The sequence below is a fragment of the Xyrauchen texanus genome, chromosome 32, assembly GCF_025860055.1.
Source record: "Xyrauchen texanus isolate HMW12.3.18 chromosome 32, RBS_HiC_50CHRs, whole genome shotgun sequence".
In the NCBI taxonomy this organism is placed as follows: Eukaryota; Metazoa; Chordata; class Actinopteri; order Cypriniformes; family Catostomidae; genus Xyrauchen; species Xyrauchen texanus.
In genome coordinates this window covers 17,860,098-17,879,094 of record NC_068307.1, presented here as the reverse complement: position 1 = coordinate 17,879,094, position 18,997 = coordinate 17,860,098, and the positions used below count along the sequence as shown (strand labels likewise).

General features: G+C 39.7%; 1 protein-coding gene across 2 annotated transcripts; it reads right to left on the bottom strand.

The window, feature by feature from the left end:
* Positions 1-201: 201 nt before the first annotated feature.
* misp (mitotic spindle positioning) lies at positions 202-18,701 on the bottom strand. 2 transcript variants are annotated; one of them, XM_052101730.1, is made up of 6 exons: positions 18,570-18,701; positions 18,194-18,355; positions 8,301-10,716; positions 7,355-7,596; positions 2,432-2,470; positions 202-2,343 (listed from the first exon to the last, which is right to left on the bottom strand). In XM_052101730.1, the coding sequence occupies exons 2-6, from the start codon at positions 18,251-18,253 to the stop codon at positions 2,254-2,256; spliced, it is 2,847 nt and encodes a 948-aa protein (XP_051957690.1). In that variant the 5' UTR covers positions 18,254-18,355; positions 18,570-18,701; the 3' UTR covers positions 202-2,253. The 2 variants fall into 2 exon arrangements, with proteins under 2 accessions (XP_051957690.1, XP_051957692.1); XM_052101732.1 differs by lacking the exons at positions 18,194-18,355; positions 18,570-18,701 and adding an exon at positions 13,547-13,603.
* Positions 18,702-18,997: the final 296 nt, after the last annotated feature.

The following is an 18,997-nucleotide window of genomic DNA, read 5'->3' as shown; positions in this document are numbered from 1 at the left end:
ATTTTGTGCTGCATGCAGTGGTGCTACTTCTACAGCCAACAACACAAATAAATGGTTTAGAAAGTTTGCATTGACATGCCCAGTGTAAACAGGATGTCAGCACCATAAACTATCACACAGTCATGACATATGAAATATTCATGAAGGAAATTATTTATTCATGGTTTTTGTGATAACGTAAAAGTGTTTTTAACTGCCCTATCCTTTAAAAACAATTCCTTTGCAAAGCTTGAATCGTATAATGACTAGTATGATATGAGCCGAACATGTAATTGACTCTCTTCGCTGAAGTAGACACATACACATCCAGTTTCCAGTATCATTACATCATGTTTTCATACACCGACATTTAAATAAACTAATAGCACAGATAGGTGAAAGAACGCAAGGCAGCAGCTGAATGACAGAGAGCTTCTCCTCTTCAGAGATGTACAGTAACTTGACACTGCATCTTTTAAAAGCAGCCCGAGATATGTATAAAGCAGTCAAAGACGTCTGTCTGTGAATGTTTATGTAGAAAAACATAAACCTGTGTAAGTCCACTTTGGATGAATCTCACATGACAGACCCCATCTCTCTTCTCTTCAACTGTTTGATAGACTGAGCATCAGTGGGAGGGGCTAAGGGTCCAATGATGGAAAAATAGGGTCGCATATGCAGATGTATTTTGTCCTTGTGATGCCACAAGTTCCACAAATTCCAATCAAGACATTGTTACAGCTTGGTTTACATAAATGCTCTTTTTCTATGAAGGAGGAAGATTTCAGTTCTGAAACTTACAGTATGTTTTTATAGTACAATGACCTCTTATATATCAAAAGGTCAAAATAAATTGTATCCCTTTAAATCAAAATAAAAAAAGAATCCTCAGATAGTGCAAATTTCAGATAGTTAGCTACAATATGTTGCAGGTGGATATCTAATATTTGAATCATTAATGATGTTTTGGCACTGAATTACCAAACAAATGTTTTGTGAAAAACAAGTTAACTAAATAACACTGCGTATACCATGTGTTAATGGTATTTATTAGGGCGCTGTTGTGTCATTGTCGTGTACATGTTTAGAAGAAAAAGTATTGGAATCAGAACATCAGAGAACACCAAGTACTTGTGTGCATTAAAGGGAAAGTAAAATCTTAGCCAACAAGACAGTCAACTGTATTGCACATAATCTTTGCTGCTTAAAAAGCTATATGATGATTTTGTGGACCTATTTTAACCCAACAAATCACATAATTTACAAAACTGTAAAAGAAACTTTTTGTCTAAATGAAATCAGATATTAATTTCCACTATTGTTAATTAATAATCAATTAATATCAAACATTTTATAAGCCCTTTAATCACATGAATTAGTGTACAAGTTGCATTTTTGGAAAACATACCAGAATCTTGATACATAGAAGACAATTTAGACCATAGTATAAAATAAATCTTGTGAGTGGTGGTGACATAACTATCTTTTTGTAATTTTTCAAGATAAATTCCTGTCATCAAATTTGCAATACTGTAAAAGTCACAACTTCATTGAATCATAAGTGTTCTTCTATTGATATTTTTAATGTTAGACATGAAGGCTTAAAAATCTACTTTGATACATTGAGATCAATACAGATGAACAGGCTCTGTGACTCTACTTAAAAAATAAAAAAGCAGGTTGGCCTGTCCATTTAGCACTGGGCATTTGGAGATCAGTGACTTTAATAATCTGCAGTACAAAATAATATTTTATTTTCAAGTGACAGATTTATATTGATTTAAAAACTACCATACTATGTATTTATGTGTATCTGTATGTGTTTTGTTTTAAGAATAAATTATGTGTTTATTTCCTTTCATTCTCATTTTAACTGAGATTTTATTTAAAATGTTAGCACTGGGCGGAGAAATGTAATGATATTTACGTTTTTGCATGTCTTTGACAGACTACCAGAGCATCCCTACAGAAGCGAATGCATACAATTCACCCTAAGCAGGCAAGATGCTATCCATACCTAGTTTCACCACATCAGTCATTTCTGAGCAGCCAACTAAACTGTAAGAAAGATGGCAACAATGTTCCATGTTCATGAATGTTTCTTTGGCTTTGGCTTTTGCTTTTGTTTATTTATAGAGTGAGATGAACTAAAGTGTGGTGTGCCTGTAAGTACTATATGAAATTTAAACCAGCCCATCAAGTCGATCTTGTCACAATGATTTCATCAGCAGTGCTGGATGAGCATTGTGTGCATTCTGTCATCTTGGTGCTAATTCATTTGCTCTCTTGGTTGGTGTACATGCCAGCCTCCCACTGCAGGGCTCGATTGTTTTTATGCCTTATTACACGAGTGGCTTCTACGACCTGTTGTGAAGTAACACAGCATGATAAAACTGTAACTGTTTCAAAATCCAATAGAGGGCACTAGACCTAAAGAAAAACAAAATCTCACCTCGTTATTTATGGCATCAATGGGTTGGATCCCGGCGTACTGTAAAACAATGAAGAAAGAATGAATTACAAAGAGAAAAAAATCTGTCAGTACAGAATTTCTAGCATGTTGTCTCCCTACATACATGTAACAACATTATGACATAAATCATCTCAGGTTACACATGTAACCTAGGTTCCCTGAGATGAAGGGAACGAGACATTGCCATAAGTACTATGGGGAAAGTCTTTCTAAATGACCTTGTTGATACCCTTATTCAATCACGCCAATCTTCTGATTGGCAGTGGTGTCTGAGCCCCGCCCCTTTAGGTGTGCAGTTGGCCTATTTAAGCAGGCGCTAAGTCACCATTTCTTCCGAATTTTCTGACTGAGGCACAAGAGTGAGTCACTTGTATTATGAAACTATGTAGTAGTAGTGTGACCAGTAGTTCAACAGCATATAATTAGGTGGCTGTATTGATTATAGATGGAAGCCCACCTGTAAAAAGGGCTTGGGCTCACCAGCTTGAAAGTAAGAAGTGCTCTACACAGAGAGGACTTGTGAACAGGTTATAAAACCACTCACTGTGCATAACATATGCATAGATTGCACTTCATCTGAATTAAATGGTGGGGAAATGAAGGCTTGTGAATAAACCACCTGAGCCTGTTGATAAGGCACATAGCCGGTTTTAGGTTTTAGGTTTTAGGTTTATAGGTTTAATAATGGCTTTTGACAGATCTGGACCAAACTCCAGGCATGAGCTGTCAGTCAACAGCTCTTGCATGTCAACCACCTGTTTAAATGAGGCCAAAGCCAATAGGAGTGCAGACTTTAAGGAAAGCACCCGCTGCTCAACAGATTCCAGTGGCTCGAACGGGGAGTTTGTGAGTGCCTTCAGCACCAGATTCAAGTCCCAAGTTGGCACCATAGCAGGGCGAGGGGGGTTCTAACACCTCGCTCCCCTAAGGAACTTTATGACTAGATTATGTCTGCCTATCGAAGAGCCAGCGTCCAGGGCGTGGTATGCTGAGATATTCGCCTTATAAACCTTGAGCGTTGACCAGGTAAGACCAGCGTCCAGCCACTCTTGAAGGAATGTCAAAATCACAGCTATAGGGCAATTCACCATCTTTTTACCACGTGAATAGCACCCATTTGCAAACACGTGCCATTTAAATGCATAGAGGCATCTCGTGGACTGTGCTCTAGCCTGTAAAATGGTTTTCATCTCCAACTGAGCCATATCTGGCTTGTCCACATCGTGCATTGTGCTTGAGAGAGAAGGTTTCTCCTCAGCGGAATTTCCCACGGTGTGCCGTCTAGTATTTCTATCATCTCCGGAAACCAGGACTGATTGGGCCATTTTCCCAAGTCCTCTCAGGCTTTGATGATAACCGAACGAAGGAGGCACACCGGGGAAATCGCATACTTAATTTCCTCCAGACATTTGTGAGCCAGCGTGTCCACGCCCAGCTGGGCTTGGGACATGGAGAACCAGAGGGGACAGTCGGCGTTCTCTGGAGACGAATATGTTGACTTCCACTGCCTGGCGTGACAACAGATCCGCTCTGAAATTCAGCTGGCCTGGGACACGTGTCGCACGCAACGAGAGGAGATGACACCCACTCCATTCTAGGCGGCGTGTTATCATGCTCATTAATTGTGGCGATAGGAGTTCGCCCTGGTAATTTATGTACGCCACAACGATTGTGCTGTCCGAATGAATCAGAACAATGTCAGAATGAAAAGCTCTCAAAGCTGGAAAGAAAGCTAGTAGTTCTAGGCAGTTGATGTGCCACGCCTGTTCAGGTGCTGAATGTCAGGTATCCATCACACACCACACCCCAACCTGTGTTGGATACATCTGTGGTCACCACTTTTATTCTGAAAATTTTACCCAGCATAACATCCTGTTGGCAGAAGGCTGGCGCAGTCCATGGTGCTTGAGCAGCAAGTCACAACAGTGCACATGCGCCTGACGCTCCAGGGGTCATGTTGAACGTGCTGCTTGAGTCAGTACTGGAGAGGTCTCATGTGTAACAGACATAACAGTATGACAGCAGATGCTGCAGCCATAAACCCAACATTCTCTGAAATGACTTCGATGGAAATATTTTCCCCATTCTGAACTGAGACAGCAGGTGTGCGCGCGCATGCTTACGGAGTCGAGACAAACCGCTAAAAAGGAGATTTGCTTGCTGGGGAAAAGTGTGCTTTTCACCCAGTTGACAATCAGACCCATATTTTTCAGATGGCAAAGCAGCAAATCTATGTGTGCGTTTAGCAGTGCCTCTGATTGGGCTAGTAATAGCCAATCTTCGAGGTAATTCAAAACACGCACACCATTAATTTTCAATGGGGCAAGCACAGCATCGATACACTTTGTGAATGTGCAGGGAGCCAGAGACAGACCGAAAGGAAGGACTTTGAATTGATACGTAGTCCCATCGAATGCAAATCTCAAAATCTATCGGCATCTATCATCGGAGTGAGAAAATAATGGCCGTAAACCCTGCTTTGTGTGTCACAGTTTAGGACAGTCTCTATCGCGTTTTTGATGGGGAGTTTGTGAATCGCCGCACGCAACACTACCGCATCTTGTGGTCGGACTATAGATTGCAAAATGCCAGTGAAGCGAAGTAGCTGACTGAATTGTATAACCATGCTCGATCATATTTAACACCCAGTCTGACATGCCCATGAGGGCTTCAAAAGCATAAGCGCAGCAAGACAGCGGGCTTATTGATTCACTCGCAATAGGAGATAGAGCGTCACTCACCATAGGGAAGCAGTTGAGCATAGTGTGTGGGTTTTATGAACGTGAGGACGAAGAGGAATTGGTAATTTTTTGATTGTTTGAGCGTCCCGTGTTTGTACAATAGGCACTTTTTTCTCTTTTGTGAAAACAATCTCTGTTAAACACTGCAAAATTTTGAACAATGTCCTGTTCCCGATGAACAGTAATGGGGAAGTGGGGAGAAACACTGTGTGCTTCAGTTCAAGTCTTCTTTGGCCCATGAATAATGGCGAGCTCTGGACTCCTCTTCATGGGGCTGGGTATGTCAGGAACATTTCTGCTGCCCGGCTGGAGTTTTCCATCGGTGCGTTTTTTGTACTGAGACAGCGGGTGCTTACGCTTGGGCCACGGTTTGCGTGGCTTCACAGTTGGCTCAGCAGTAGCTTTCGGCTGCTCTGGGGTAGCGAGAAATTGATTCTTTGTCGGGCGCCGACCGGAATTAGATCAGGAGCATGCCAGGAAAGGGAAAGTGCTACTTCTCTTTGGCAGAACATTTTTAAATCGCTTGAGGATGCTTTTGCACCACAATGAAGCACTCTAAGAAGCCAAGAGACTGTTGAGCAACACCATTGTGTCGAGGAGGGTGGCTTTTTCTGTGTCACATATTCTCTGAGTTAACCGAATATGCTGGTTCAGAACCACCAGGCTGCTCATCACTTTGACTATGGCCTGAGCAGTTGCTTTCGTGGCTCACAGTGCCAAATCTGTAGCAATGCGGAGCTCTTTGAACAGCTCTGGATCAGAGCCTTGCTCATCCATTTGTTTGATGAGCTTATATTGAAAAACCTGGAATACCGACATGCTGTGGGTTGCTGAACCAGTTTGGCACACTGCTGTATAAGCTCTTCCGGCCAGTGTGCACATCAGTCGACACAGCTTGGAGGGGTGGCCATGGCGGGATTTCCATCCTGTGGTAGTATTTTGGCAGAGGTGAGCTGCGACCGCCTGTTTCACTGGGGGAATGTTTGAGTAGGTTTTTTCCTCAATGTGAGGACTTTAGTGAGGATGGCAGCATCTCCGACATGAGTGTGCAAAAAGTGCACATGCCATGTCTTTGTGAGCTCTGCATGGACCTTAGGGAAGAATGGTGCACTCCTACAGACCATGGTCTGTTGACGATGCCTGTTTGCAAAAACCATTCATCCAGGTGAGAATTTTCTGGCTCTTCTGGAGGGAACCACTCAAGATCGAGCTCTTCAACCAAGCAAAGAAGCTCCTTGTCCGTGGAGTGTGAACATTCTTCACCCTCGCTATGGGAAGAGAAGGCAAAATCCTCCGTGAACAACTTGCCTGAAGCTGCAAGTGACAAGCATCATCATCAGAGCCGTCAAATGTAATGAGGCCATGCGCTCCAATAGAGGGTCGGATATATATATATATATATATATATATATATATATATAAAACAAGATACATATAACTCCAGATGGAGCTCTGTGGTAAGCAGCGGAAAGCCTCTCGGTGCAGGCGCTGAGCACAGGTGACAAGTTTTTCCTGTTCGTGTCTTGCTGAGAAGTTCTGTCCGCTGTAAGTGTATATCGATGGTGAAGGTTCTGAGATGAAGATGAAGTTAGTCTTGAAGGAAGAAAATTCTGAAGGAATGGTGACTGAGTGCCCACTTAGATAGGCCAACTGCATGCCTAAACGGTTGGCGTGGTTTAATAAGGGTTTCAACAAGGTAGTCTAGAAGGACTTCCCCATAGTGCTTACAGCAATGTCGAGGGAACGGAATCGATAGGGAACTTGAAATAATCTTCATTTATAGTGCCTAAGCTTAAAGCTGAAGTGTATAGTTTTTTAAATATTATAATACTTTCATTCCAACTTAAACAGAGATAGCTTTTAGCAAGACATTCTAAGGTTGATTTCCCTCAAAAGTGTAAACAATGTGGCCATGTAGCTCTATGAAAACATTGTCTGTTTTAGTTTGCTGACCGGCTTGTCATCGCAACATTAGCTCAACCAATGATAAATGGAAGATTAGGAGAGGGTTCAGGAATTTTTTTTGGAAAACAGTGATTATTTTTGTGATTCCATAAGAGTTGTGCAGTAGAATTTACACACTTCAGCTTTGAAAGTTTAATTATTTCAAACTTCTAAGTGAAACATGGTGTTAAATTTGAAATAGATTTAGTTCACTCACTGCGCTTTCCTCTAGTTTCAGTTTAACCCGTCTGTCTTCAAAATCTTTCATCAATGTCTCCGTCAAACCTTTCTGAGTGAGAGGCGAGGGTACTTCAGCAAGTGGGCTTAAGGGCTTGATGGGGGTTACACAGGAAGGAGTAGGGGGCATGGGCTTTGAGCTGCCCCATGGCTGGGGTGTCATTATGGACACCGAGGGTAGTCTGGAACTGAGCCGTGATGAGAACAACGGTGGAGTTTTATCTGGAGAGATAAACAGTATAAAACAAAGAGATTATGATTCATTCACTTCTGCCAGTCATAAAACTATTTTGCTGCACTTTGTGATATGCAATGAATTATGTTCAATTAATACTTGACAAGTAAACATGGAGCTTGTAGACTTGTGATACCTGTAGTGTAAACCCTACATCAGAATACTATTGCATGTTTTTCACAAAGTATATCGGAGCACACTATTTGTCGGTTGAACTGTAGTTTTAACTTTACTAAGGTTAACTGTAGTGATATAGTGCGCTGTGACCTGACATTCATTCTCAGTTTATATGTACACTAATATTGGACCACCAGCAAGAATTAAATTTGAAAACCAAAAATAACATGCATGCATTTGATTGTCTTAAATGCAATCTTTAACTTTAAAGTGCTTTTACATCCATATAGTAAATGATTAATCATTCTTCAGTGAAGCATAATGCCATGTCACGGACAAAGTTCAGAAACGAATTAAGTTGGCAATTCTTTCGCATTCCTTGGTGCTGATGATATCCATAAACATTGAACACAAAAGTTAACCAGTTATCTGTGAACACAAGGAAGTTATGAAATGCATGTTCCCAATACACTATAAAGAAGGAAAGACAGTTTTCTGGCAACAGCCTGTGTGCTGGCCCCCCTTGCTTATGTTTAACTCCATAATGTTTTGAGTGTAATGAGAATATTTATACCTGCCATGGATATTTGGGAGACAGTGGAAGTGTCCAGATTACAGGAATAAGAATATCTTGAATCCATCTTCTTTTTTTCTGGAAGTACAGAATTATCTTCCAGCATGTACTTCTGTAAAGTTTGTGTTGAGGAAAGCGTTTCCTCACTAGTGGTTGGTAGGGACCTGGATTCAACAGAAGTTAGCACTGGAGTCATGGGTGCTGAGATGGGTACTGAGAAAGACTGGCTACTTGACTCTCTCAGCTCCTGGAGCTCCTGTTCTCGCCTAAGGTCTTCTTCGATTTCTTGGCGGATGCTGTCTGGGGCATTCTGCATTTGGGGACTCCAACTGGTGCGTTCAAGGTGAGACCTCCATGTAGGTGTATAAAACGTTTTTTTGGGTTCCAGTGGGAACAGAATATTTGGAGAGGATAATCTGTCCTTCTCTGACATGCTGTTGCCATTTTGCACAATACAGGATGGCACTTTATTTGTTCTTAGATAACTATTTTGTGTCTCAAATACATTTTCTCTAAAAACCCTTACTTTAGAATGGATATTTTCATCAGGATTTGCAGTAATATGGACTTTTACATCTTGGTTTTCAGTTGTGCTGCTCTCTTTGTAGTTTCTCTGAAAAATAGATTTGTCTGGATGTCGATGGGGGCAGCAAGGTGAAAGAACTTCCTCTGACTCAGGAAGGTCAACGTCATCTATTAGTACAGGTTTCTCTGCAGTCCATATGTCCACCACAGAGACATCTCTTTGCTGTAGATCATTTGTGGGACTCTCTCTGGGAATTGTCCTTAAAGATGTGATTGGAACTTCTGGTTGTGACTCAGATGTAATCAGCTCGTCTTGTGCTTCACCTTGATGCTCTTGGTTATGAAGGCTTGAAACCTTTTGGCTCTGTTGTCGTTTCTCAAGGTCAAGCTCTCTCTGAATGAGGAAACTCACCTTGTTTGATTCTTTGGTTTTTGGAGGCTTCAGCTGTGGAGATGACTTGAACAGAATTGGCTTGGTCTTGATCTCCACTATCTCAGAATGATCTTTATGTAAGATACCCCTTAATCGTCGTAGGTTCTCTTCTCGTTCTTGTGCAATTCTGATTTCCCTTTCAATGGGAGTCTCCCCTGCATTAGGCACTGACAAGCTACCCATATCTGAAATGATGGGATCATTTGAAATGCTTCCATCACTTGCATAACCTCCATTTCGGTCACCAAGGCCAGAGGAAGCAACTTCTATGGCACCACTCTGAACTCCATCTTCTGGATACGCATTAATAATTACAGTTGGCTTTTCTGCCTCTTGTCTCAGTCGGACTTGATTCTCCTTAGGGCTTTCCTCTTTACTTATTTGTTTTGATGTGAAGATGCTGGCCATTGAGGATAGAGTTCTTCCTCTTGGTTTGGGGGAGTAAGGGATTGGCTGTGCACTCTGTAGGAATGGGTTCTGCTTTGATTGCTCCATCATTAGAAACTGCTTACGTGCAGCATTAAAGTCAATTTGCTCATTATCTATGGCACCAGGCTCAGCACTGGCCTGTTGAGCATTTGAACTTGTAGGATTATAACATAGACTAAACCCATCCAGAAGTCTTTGGGGAGTGTTACTAAGGTGCAGATTTTCTAAGGCACTCCACTGTTTTTTGAGGGCAGGGTTTTTCCTTGGAGCCTGACTCCGAATTATCTCCATTCTGTCTGTATTTTCCTCAACATCTTTATGCACTGTGATGGGATCTTCAACTATGTAAGGGGAATCTCCATTAGCTTCTTGAAATAGTCTTCCAGGTCTTGATTCCTCTGCGTACGTTTGCAGCTTAAAGGAATTTTTTTCCTTCAATGTGTTCAGTTTGGCCAGTCTCTCAGGAGAAACCATGTAGGCCTCATTCATCTCTGCCTCTAGGCTGGTTGGGTCATCTACAAAGGAATAGAACCCAACATGAGAGCCTGTGCTGCTTGGGGTTCCAGGGCTACTGAGATTGCTGGGGCTGCTGGGCCTCCAGTCATCACTTTCACTTCCATCCTCAGACACTGCAACCTGCCGGGCCTGAACCACCACATCTGGAGTGTTTTCACCACTCCCTGATGAGAGCATCACAGTGGGTTGCATACCTGTTATGGATATGCTGTTGAATCTGAAACTGAGAGAGTCACTGTCTCGACTGCTGCTCAATGTGTCCTCTGGTGATTTTGGTTGGCCAGTAGGGCTCAGTATGGAGCGCAAATCTGACTGCTCTAGCTTAGGGGAGAAGGGCTTTATCACCCAGCGCTTTTGATTGCTGGTCATTGGGACTCTGGGTGATAAATGGTCCTGGGCTGGCCTGGGGAGTGGAGGTCTTAGAGAATGATGGGAATAAATCACAGCGTGCTCCTCTCCTGAGAGGTGTGAACATGCATTATATGTGTTGTCTTTCACAATCGATGACTGCCTCTGGGAGGGGGAAAAAAGAGAGAATATAAACAGATTTTCTACTGGACCACATGCAGAATATTAGATTTTCAACATTTACAGTATTGTGTTTAATGCCTTAGTGAAGCCAATTAAATATTTTCAGTATAAAACACACAAGGTTTTAAATTTCTGAGCATCAAAGGCTAGACAGAACACCTTTAAAATGTATAATATAAATAACATTTATCAATATTTCTAATTATCTTTGATTTAAATATAAAACTACAGGTAGTTACAGACAAAGCATTCTTGACTGATCATCCTGTCCTTAACTATGGTAGCGTAACTTTATTTTAACTGTGGTAGTTTTATAATGACCATAGAAACTACAAATGAATCACCCTTTGTTGCATTACAGATATTTACTATGTTAACCATAGTTTTCACCAAAATACCATAGTTACAACAGACGTCAATAAGTTAATATGGGATATCCTTCAGACAGTGTAAAAAGATTTCAAGATCATTCTGTCAATTCATTATAAATTAAAGGGGACCTATTATGCAAAATTCACTTTTACATGGTGCTTGAACGTAAATGTGAGTCGGCAGTGTGTGTACACAACCACCCTGTTAAAAGTCCACCCACTCCTCTTTCTTATATTTCTATTAATCAAAATCAGTGTGTCAAAATGAATGGTTTCGTTTCTGCTCTAACGCAACGTCATGTTAGAGCAGGCCTCGCCCACAACTGGTGACGGACTCCACCCTTTTTTATCATAGATCATCCCCAGAGTGATCTACACATAGTCTGCCATTATTTTCCACGCTGGAGCAGATACAGTTAGAAGAATAATGTCTCAGCTTTGTAAGTGCCATAAGTGTTCTGTTGTTGGCTGTAAAAGTGAACATAAGTCATAAGACTCCCGGCATCAGAGCCACTGAAGACACAGAGGACAAGTTTTGTTTTTGAAGGAAATGTGCCCCAAAACATACAAAAATGTGTGTATGTTTGTGCAAATCCTTTTACACTGGACTGCTTTGTGAATGAGTGTCAATATAAAGCAGGAATTTAAAAAAGGTATTTACAACATGGTATAATAAATGATCCGTGGGGTATTTTGAGCTGAAACTTCACAGACACATTCTGGGGACACCTGAGACTTATATTACATCTTGTAAAAAGGGGCATAAAAGTCTCCTTTAATTAACACTAATACAATAAATACTAATTGGCATTTATTTTTGTTGATGAGAGGTGGCTAATACCAAGTTAAAACAATTGCACTGTAGTAACTATGGTATTTACGCAAAAAAATATATTTACTGGGGGCCTGGGTAGCTCAGCACGTATTGATGCAGACTACAACCCTGGAGTCGTAAGTTTAAATCCAGGTTGTGCTGAATGACTCCAGCCAGTTCTCCTAAGCACCCAAAATTGGCCCGGTTGCTAGGGAGGGTAGAGTCACGTGGGGTAACCTTCTTGTGATCATGATTAGTGGTTCTCTCTCTCAATGGGGCATTTGGTAAGTTGTGCGTGGATCGCGGAGAGTAGCATGAGCCTCCACATGCTGGTAGTCTCCACGGTGTCATGCACAATGAGCCACGTGATAAAATGTGCGGATTGACATTCTCAGAAGCGGAGGCAGTTGAGACTCATCCTCTGTCACCCGGATTGAGGTGAGTAACCATGCCACCACGAGGACCTATGAAGTAGTGGGAATTGGACATTCCAAATTGGGTAGAAAAGGGGATAAAAAAATTATAAATTGTCTTCATCATTTTGAGGGTTACCAATGTTAGATCAGTGAAATTCTGTTTTTTAAAAAGCAAACAATTATATTTGTTCTGAAAAATAATAAAGTCAACTGATAGAATTGTAATAAAATCAATTGTCAATAATGAAAATGATGAAAAAACATATTGTCCTCCATAATAAAACATTTGCTTGATATTAGAAAATGATGGTAGCATCATAGACTTTATATTCCACTAAAACAAATTCTATTTTCAGTTACATTAAGATTGAATAACTTTTCTGATGACCGATTAATATAAAAAGAAATTAATATAAAATATTTGAAGAGCCAAAGGCTTTCTTCAAATGATGATTAGACAGCTTTAAATAGTTGCCACTCACTTCCTATTCAAAGAGAGATAGTCAAAACTCCCGTTATAAAAATTATTTATCACTGTAGAAAAAAAACCTTTCTCTGGGCTTGATACCGCATCAAGTACATAAGACTGTCAACCCCTTTGACAAGCTTACGTAGTTGTGAGGGAGTTTTGCTCATAGGCTTACTGCCATTCGGTGTCCATGTGTGACATGGTGAACTGTGAACCCCTGATAAAGTCACAACAGGCCAGTTTCCTGGAACTGCCGCTCTGCCTATGCTGATTGGCTCAGACTGTTAACAGGGTCTTCCAAAAACACTACTACAGCTTTAATGAAGTATAACGACTTCAGCCAATTTTATGATATATACTCCTAATGTAGTAAACTTGAAAAAACAGACTAAGTACAATAATGTAAAACCATATTCCCTCTCATTTTTTTCCCTCTTTCTTTCACTTTCTTTCTGACAAAATTGCTCAATTAAATAATTGTCGTTAGACAGTTAAAAGTTAGATTCAACCTGACACAACCTTTATCATCAGTGACAATAAAATAAACTCCATAGAAAAAAACAATTGTGTTATAAAAGCATTTATATTATTACAATACAACATTTGATGTTTTCATAGTTCTGATATTATCTTAAATCTTTCCAAATTAACAAATAGCATGAGCAATTTATTCTATATGTATTCTAATTGAACAAGATTTTCAAGTATATCTTCAGATGAAAATAATTGACCAAACACTGACCTCAGACACCAGTAGAGGAGCGAGAGCCTGTAGTGTTGCCTATGAAGTCACTACTGTGTTTACTGCACTAACTCTCAGAAAGACAAAGTTCAGCTAACATCACATTGTGACGAGGAGGAGGGTGGGGCTGGGCCGTAAGTGTGCATGACCGGCCCCCAATCGGGCTTATCAGACGAGGAGAGGGATAAAGACGAGTCAGATGCAGCAGTTCGAGAGAGAGCTCCACATGCAGCTGCCCCGTGTATGAGTTTTCATTAAATAATACTTCAATGGTTCATCCGGTTCCGCCTCCTCCTTTCCCATTTTAACCCCCCTGTTACACACATATGCATTCATAGACACACCACAGCGAGACTGAAGGAGTGCAAAAGACAGATAGATCGAGGATGAAAAATAAGCCCCACAAAGAAAGGGTAACTGAGGCTTGGATTAAAATATATGTATACACACCCTCATATAACATCAAATCCAGTTTTGAAAGAATAGGCACTTGGCAAAGTTCGTTACTGAAACATTTCTACTCAGAATTAAAACATTTTAAATTGTGTGTATCAACATTTATTATATAATTAAATGCAATAAAAGTCTTGTTGCCTGCAGACATGATGCTCTGATTTTTCATTGAGAGATTATCTTACTTTCCAAACAACATTAATTGAAGTGAGGATTATAACAGTGCACCTAGAATTAATGTTTAAACTCAACATGTGATGTGAGAAGTGCAAAGAGCTGATGAAGAATTTCTGGGGTCAGAGTAGCTCAATAAAAGTAAAGAATGTGACTACTTTATTAGATTATAGCCCAGCATCTACAAAACACTTTGACAGAGAGTTCATCCCCCTTTGTCCACAAAAGTTTCTGAAAAAAAAAAAATGCCAATCCTGACATCTAGTGGACATAAACTATATATATATAAAATGATATTTTGATTTATCTTAAGTTTAATACCTAACTCAAACCTAAACATAAAAATAAAGTCTAACTCCTTACCCAAACCCTAAACCTAACCATGACTTTAATAGGAAAATAACTTTTGTGTACCACAGAAAAAATGAAGTAGGGCAGAGTATTTGAGGTTAGTGACATAAATCAGTCATTTGTATTGCATAAATAAATATGGAATGAGTAACCACATTTTTTCCACAAAAGTTTTATTCCTTAAAATAAAGTGTTGGATAGGAGGCAAGGTAAAATTTGATGCCTGTACTGCCATTTATTATAATGAGTTGTCATGAGACTGTTAAAAAAAACTTTGACACAGCATTGGCTGTTTCTGTCTTTTTATTTTTTTTTTTTTTTCTGCAGAATTGTATGTTTTCAAGAGCATCCATCCAAGTGAAAGGCTTGTTCTTAATTTTTTGATTAAAATAATTATTTTTGCCGTCATAACATGCAATCAGTTTGAGTATGTACACGCACGGAGCACTTTATTAGGAACAACTGTACTCTACTAATTCATGTGATTATGTAATCACCAACTGTGATCAAAATGCTATCTCAGTGATTTCGACCTTGGCATGATTGTTGGTGCCAGACGGGCTGGTTTGATTTCTTTAACTGCTGGGGCCGGTTGCACCATCTATACGTAAATTACAACTTAGCCTTGTTGTGGCATAAATGGGCACTGTCACAATTTATGCACTACTAAATATTTAAGCGGTGAACCATTAAACCTAGGTAGAACATAACCCTAAGAATAAACAAAATATTTACGGAAGCCTTAGACAAGGAGTATATGATTGGAATAAAAAAGCAGACTAATTTAATGACATCAATAAGCTCATGCAATGCATGACAGGCTTCAATCCTTTAGACATATATTATAATATTGACATTTACACTCGTTTACATTTACAAGAGAGAGAACATTTAAAAAAAAAAAAATATATATATATATATATATAAACTTCTTGGCAGCTGTTCAGCATGAAACCGATCTAACGGTGGTGCGTCGCCTGGTGTCAAGTTTCAAAACACTTGACTGAACTGTTTCTCATTATCTTAAAAATATTTTGATCCGATGGCTTATGCTTAAATGTTTAAAATTTGACTTGTAGACAACAATATAATTATGCCACCATATTAATTTATTTGATTACAAAACTAAAATGTAATAAAATAAAATAAAAACGTTTTTGAAATTGAGGACCAAATAATAAAGAAAAGAAGCCAATAAGTGCCCAACATAGATGGGAACTCCTTCAATACTGTTTAAAATAGGTACCTCAAGAAGTTGGTTGAGAAAATGTCAAGAGTAGCCTACAGGTGCATCTCAGAAAATTAGAATATCGTGGAAAAGTTCGTAATTTAATTCAAAAAGGGAAACTTTCATATATTCTTGATTCATTAAACATAAAGTGAAATATTTGAAGCCTTTTTCTGTTGTAATCTTGGTGATTACGTCTTACAGCTCATGGAAATCAAAAATCCAGTCTCTCAAAATATAATAAAATATAATAAAGAATCTATAATACAGAAATGTCTGCTGTAAGGGGGTTAAGATGGGCAAGGAGGAGGCGAGAACCGGTTTGTCAATATCAATAATAATTTAATGGAAACTTAAACTTAAACCAAAAGCACAAACATAAACACACACACACACACACACACACACACACACACACACACACACACACACACACACACACACACACACACACACACACACACGACGGACATGCCCGTAATTCTCTCTCTCTTGAACCGTCGTCACCGGCCGCCTTTATCCCTCGCGCCCCATCAGGCTGATTGGGGACTGGGCGCGCGACATTCTAGCCCGGCCCCGCCCCCTTCAGCTCCACATCTGCCTTCTGAAAATTATGTTAATTTATGCAGTCAATACTGTTCCTTTTGCATGAATTACTGCATCAATGCGGCGTGGCATAGAGGCAATCAGCCTGTGGCACTGCTGAGATGTTATGGAAGCCCAGGTTGCTTTGATAGCGGCCTTCAGCTCGTCTGTATTGTTGAGTCTGGTGTCTCTAATTTTCCTCTTAACAATACCCCAGAGATTATCTATGTGGTTCAGGTCAGGCGAGTTGGCTGGCCAGTGAAGCACAGTAATACCATGGTCAGCAAACCAGTTACTAGTAGTTTGGCACTGTGGGCAGGTGCCCAGTCCAGCTGGAAAAGGAAATCAGCATCTCCATAAAACTTGTCAGAAGACGGAAGCATGAAGTGCTCTAAAGTCTCCTGGTAAACAGCTGCATTGACTCTCGACTTGAGAAAACACAGTGGACCAACACCATCAGATGACATGGCACCCCAAATCATCACTGACTGTGGAAACTTCACACTGGACTTCAGCAACATGGATTCTGCACTTCTCCAGTCTTCCGCAAGACTCTGGGATATTGATTTCCAGATTAAATGCAAAATGTACTTTCATCTAAAAAGAGGACTTTGGACCACTGGCCAATAATTATTTGCAGTAATTCGTTCAAAAGGAGCCAAGTATTGAGAGCATAAATGAACATTCTTTTCAGATGGTCAACATTTCTGTATTATAAATTCTTTATTCTAATATTTTGAGATACTGGATTTTTGATATCCATGAGCTGTAACTGTAACTTTTCCACGATATAATTTTTTTTTGAGATGCACCTGTACATGTCTGCAAATTCTAGGCAAAGCGTGACTACTTTGAAGATGCTAAAATATAACACAGTTTTGATTTATTTTGGATTTTGTTTAGTCACAACATAAATCCCATAGTTCCATTTATGTTATTCCATAGTTTTGATGACTTTACTATTATTCTAAAAGGTGAAGAAAAAAAATTATAATAAACTTTCAAAACTTTTGACCGGTAGTGTATATAGGATATTAAAATGAATAAATGTCTGTCTTTTGAGCCTGTTGTATCAGTGTATATTTATCACCCCTTATTTATTTTAGATACAGATCATATATATATATATATTCATATGGCAAACATACTATTTATCAAATCTACTTTTGTTACATATTGTATTTTAATTGGGATATAATTTATTACAGCTGATAGTTACATTAATAAACAGGGTCAAACTGAAATTCACAACTTTATAACACATCTGTGCAGAAAGTTGAAGGGTGCTTATTGGATTAATTTAGGTAAATGTCATATTATGCAACTATGCATTATTTTACGGAGAGTTTACAACCTGCTAGCTAAGTCTTGCCTTAAGAACATGTGGTGCAACCAAATTAAGCACTGACTTAGTAACTAGTAGTTATGATATTGTAACTTAGTAACTAGTAGTTACTAACCCTTTGGTGTGAACTTTACTTCCCAACTTATGTGAGATCTTACGCACAGCTGGTGCAACCCAACCCTGATCTCCTGGGATTTTCACGCACAACAGTCTCTAGAGTTTACTCAGAATGGTGCCAAAAACAAAAAACATCCAGTGAACAGCAGTTCTGCAGACGGAAATGCCTTGTTGATAAGAGAGGTCAACAGAGAAATGCCAAACTGGTTCGAGCTGACAGAAAGGCTACAGTAACCCAGATATCCATTCTGTACAATTGTGGTGAGCAGAATAGCATCTCAGAATGCACAACACGTCAAACTTTGAAGCGGATGGGCTAAAACAGCAGAAGAGCACGTTGGGCACTTTATTAGGACCAAGTGCTCAGAGTGTGAATTTGTACAGGTAATCTTACCTTAAAATCATGATCCATGCTGTTGCACAGCACCTGCCATGGAGGAGTGTACCTGAACATGCTTGAACTGTGTGCGTCTGAGCTGGTTAATGCCGCAGGACTGCTTGCCTGTTTGTTTGAGTTTCACAGGACGACATTAGCAATCAATCAGTTCAATCCAATCTGAGGAAGAGGAAGTGTAAATTAAAAAGGAAAGAGTGAAATGAAGTATGTACCATATAAAAGTAATATGATCACATATGCACAATCAATAATTTTATTAGATTACAAAACAACTAAACAATAGAGGCATATTATCAGCTATTGCTAAAATACAGTATCAAATGTTACATTGATTGGTTTGAAACTCAAAGTCAGATATTGTTTAGGGACTCACCTCATCCTCAGAACCCTCATGCAAGGAGAGAATTGAATTGTATCTAAAAGCGATGAAATGTATGGTGAAAGTTGGGCCCAGCCCACCTCTTCAGTACAGCAGCAGGTGACAGCCTGATTCAGCCCATATCAGTCAGACCTGACACAAATTCCTGACCTACCACCCATAAAAGTTGTGTTTTGGGCTCAGTTGAACTGTTTAAGCTCCACCTACAATATGGCTGTGTGTGTTATTTACAGTTTAAGGCCTAAACATGTGGTTCAAGAGGTTTCAGCTTCAGAGGCAAAAGCCCAAAGTGTATCTGTGGTGACTCATGTTTTGTTCAAGCCAAAGTTTTAGTGCGTGAATGTGTAGGTGTGTTAGTGTGCTGAAAGCAGGGATACAATGCTGTAATGCAGCTACCATCAGCAACTTCAGGACAAAAGCTA

What these genes read in the sequence shown, in the direction of transcription:
- misp (XM_052101730.1), bottom strand. Translation starts at nt 18,253, where the DNA reads ATGTTCAGGTACACTCCTCCATGGCAGGTGCTGTGCAACAGCATGGAT. An exon ending in GCATGGATCATGATTTTAAG is followed by an intron (nt 10,717 to 18,193) that starts GTAAGATTACCT and finishes TCCCCCTCCCAG; the next exon opens with AGGCAGTCATCGATTGTGAA. An exon ending in CTCCCAAATATCCATGGCAG is followed by an intron (nt 7,597 to 8,300) that starts GTATAAATATTC and finishes TTATCTCTCCAG; the next exon opens with ATAAAACTCCACCGTTGTTC.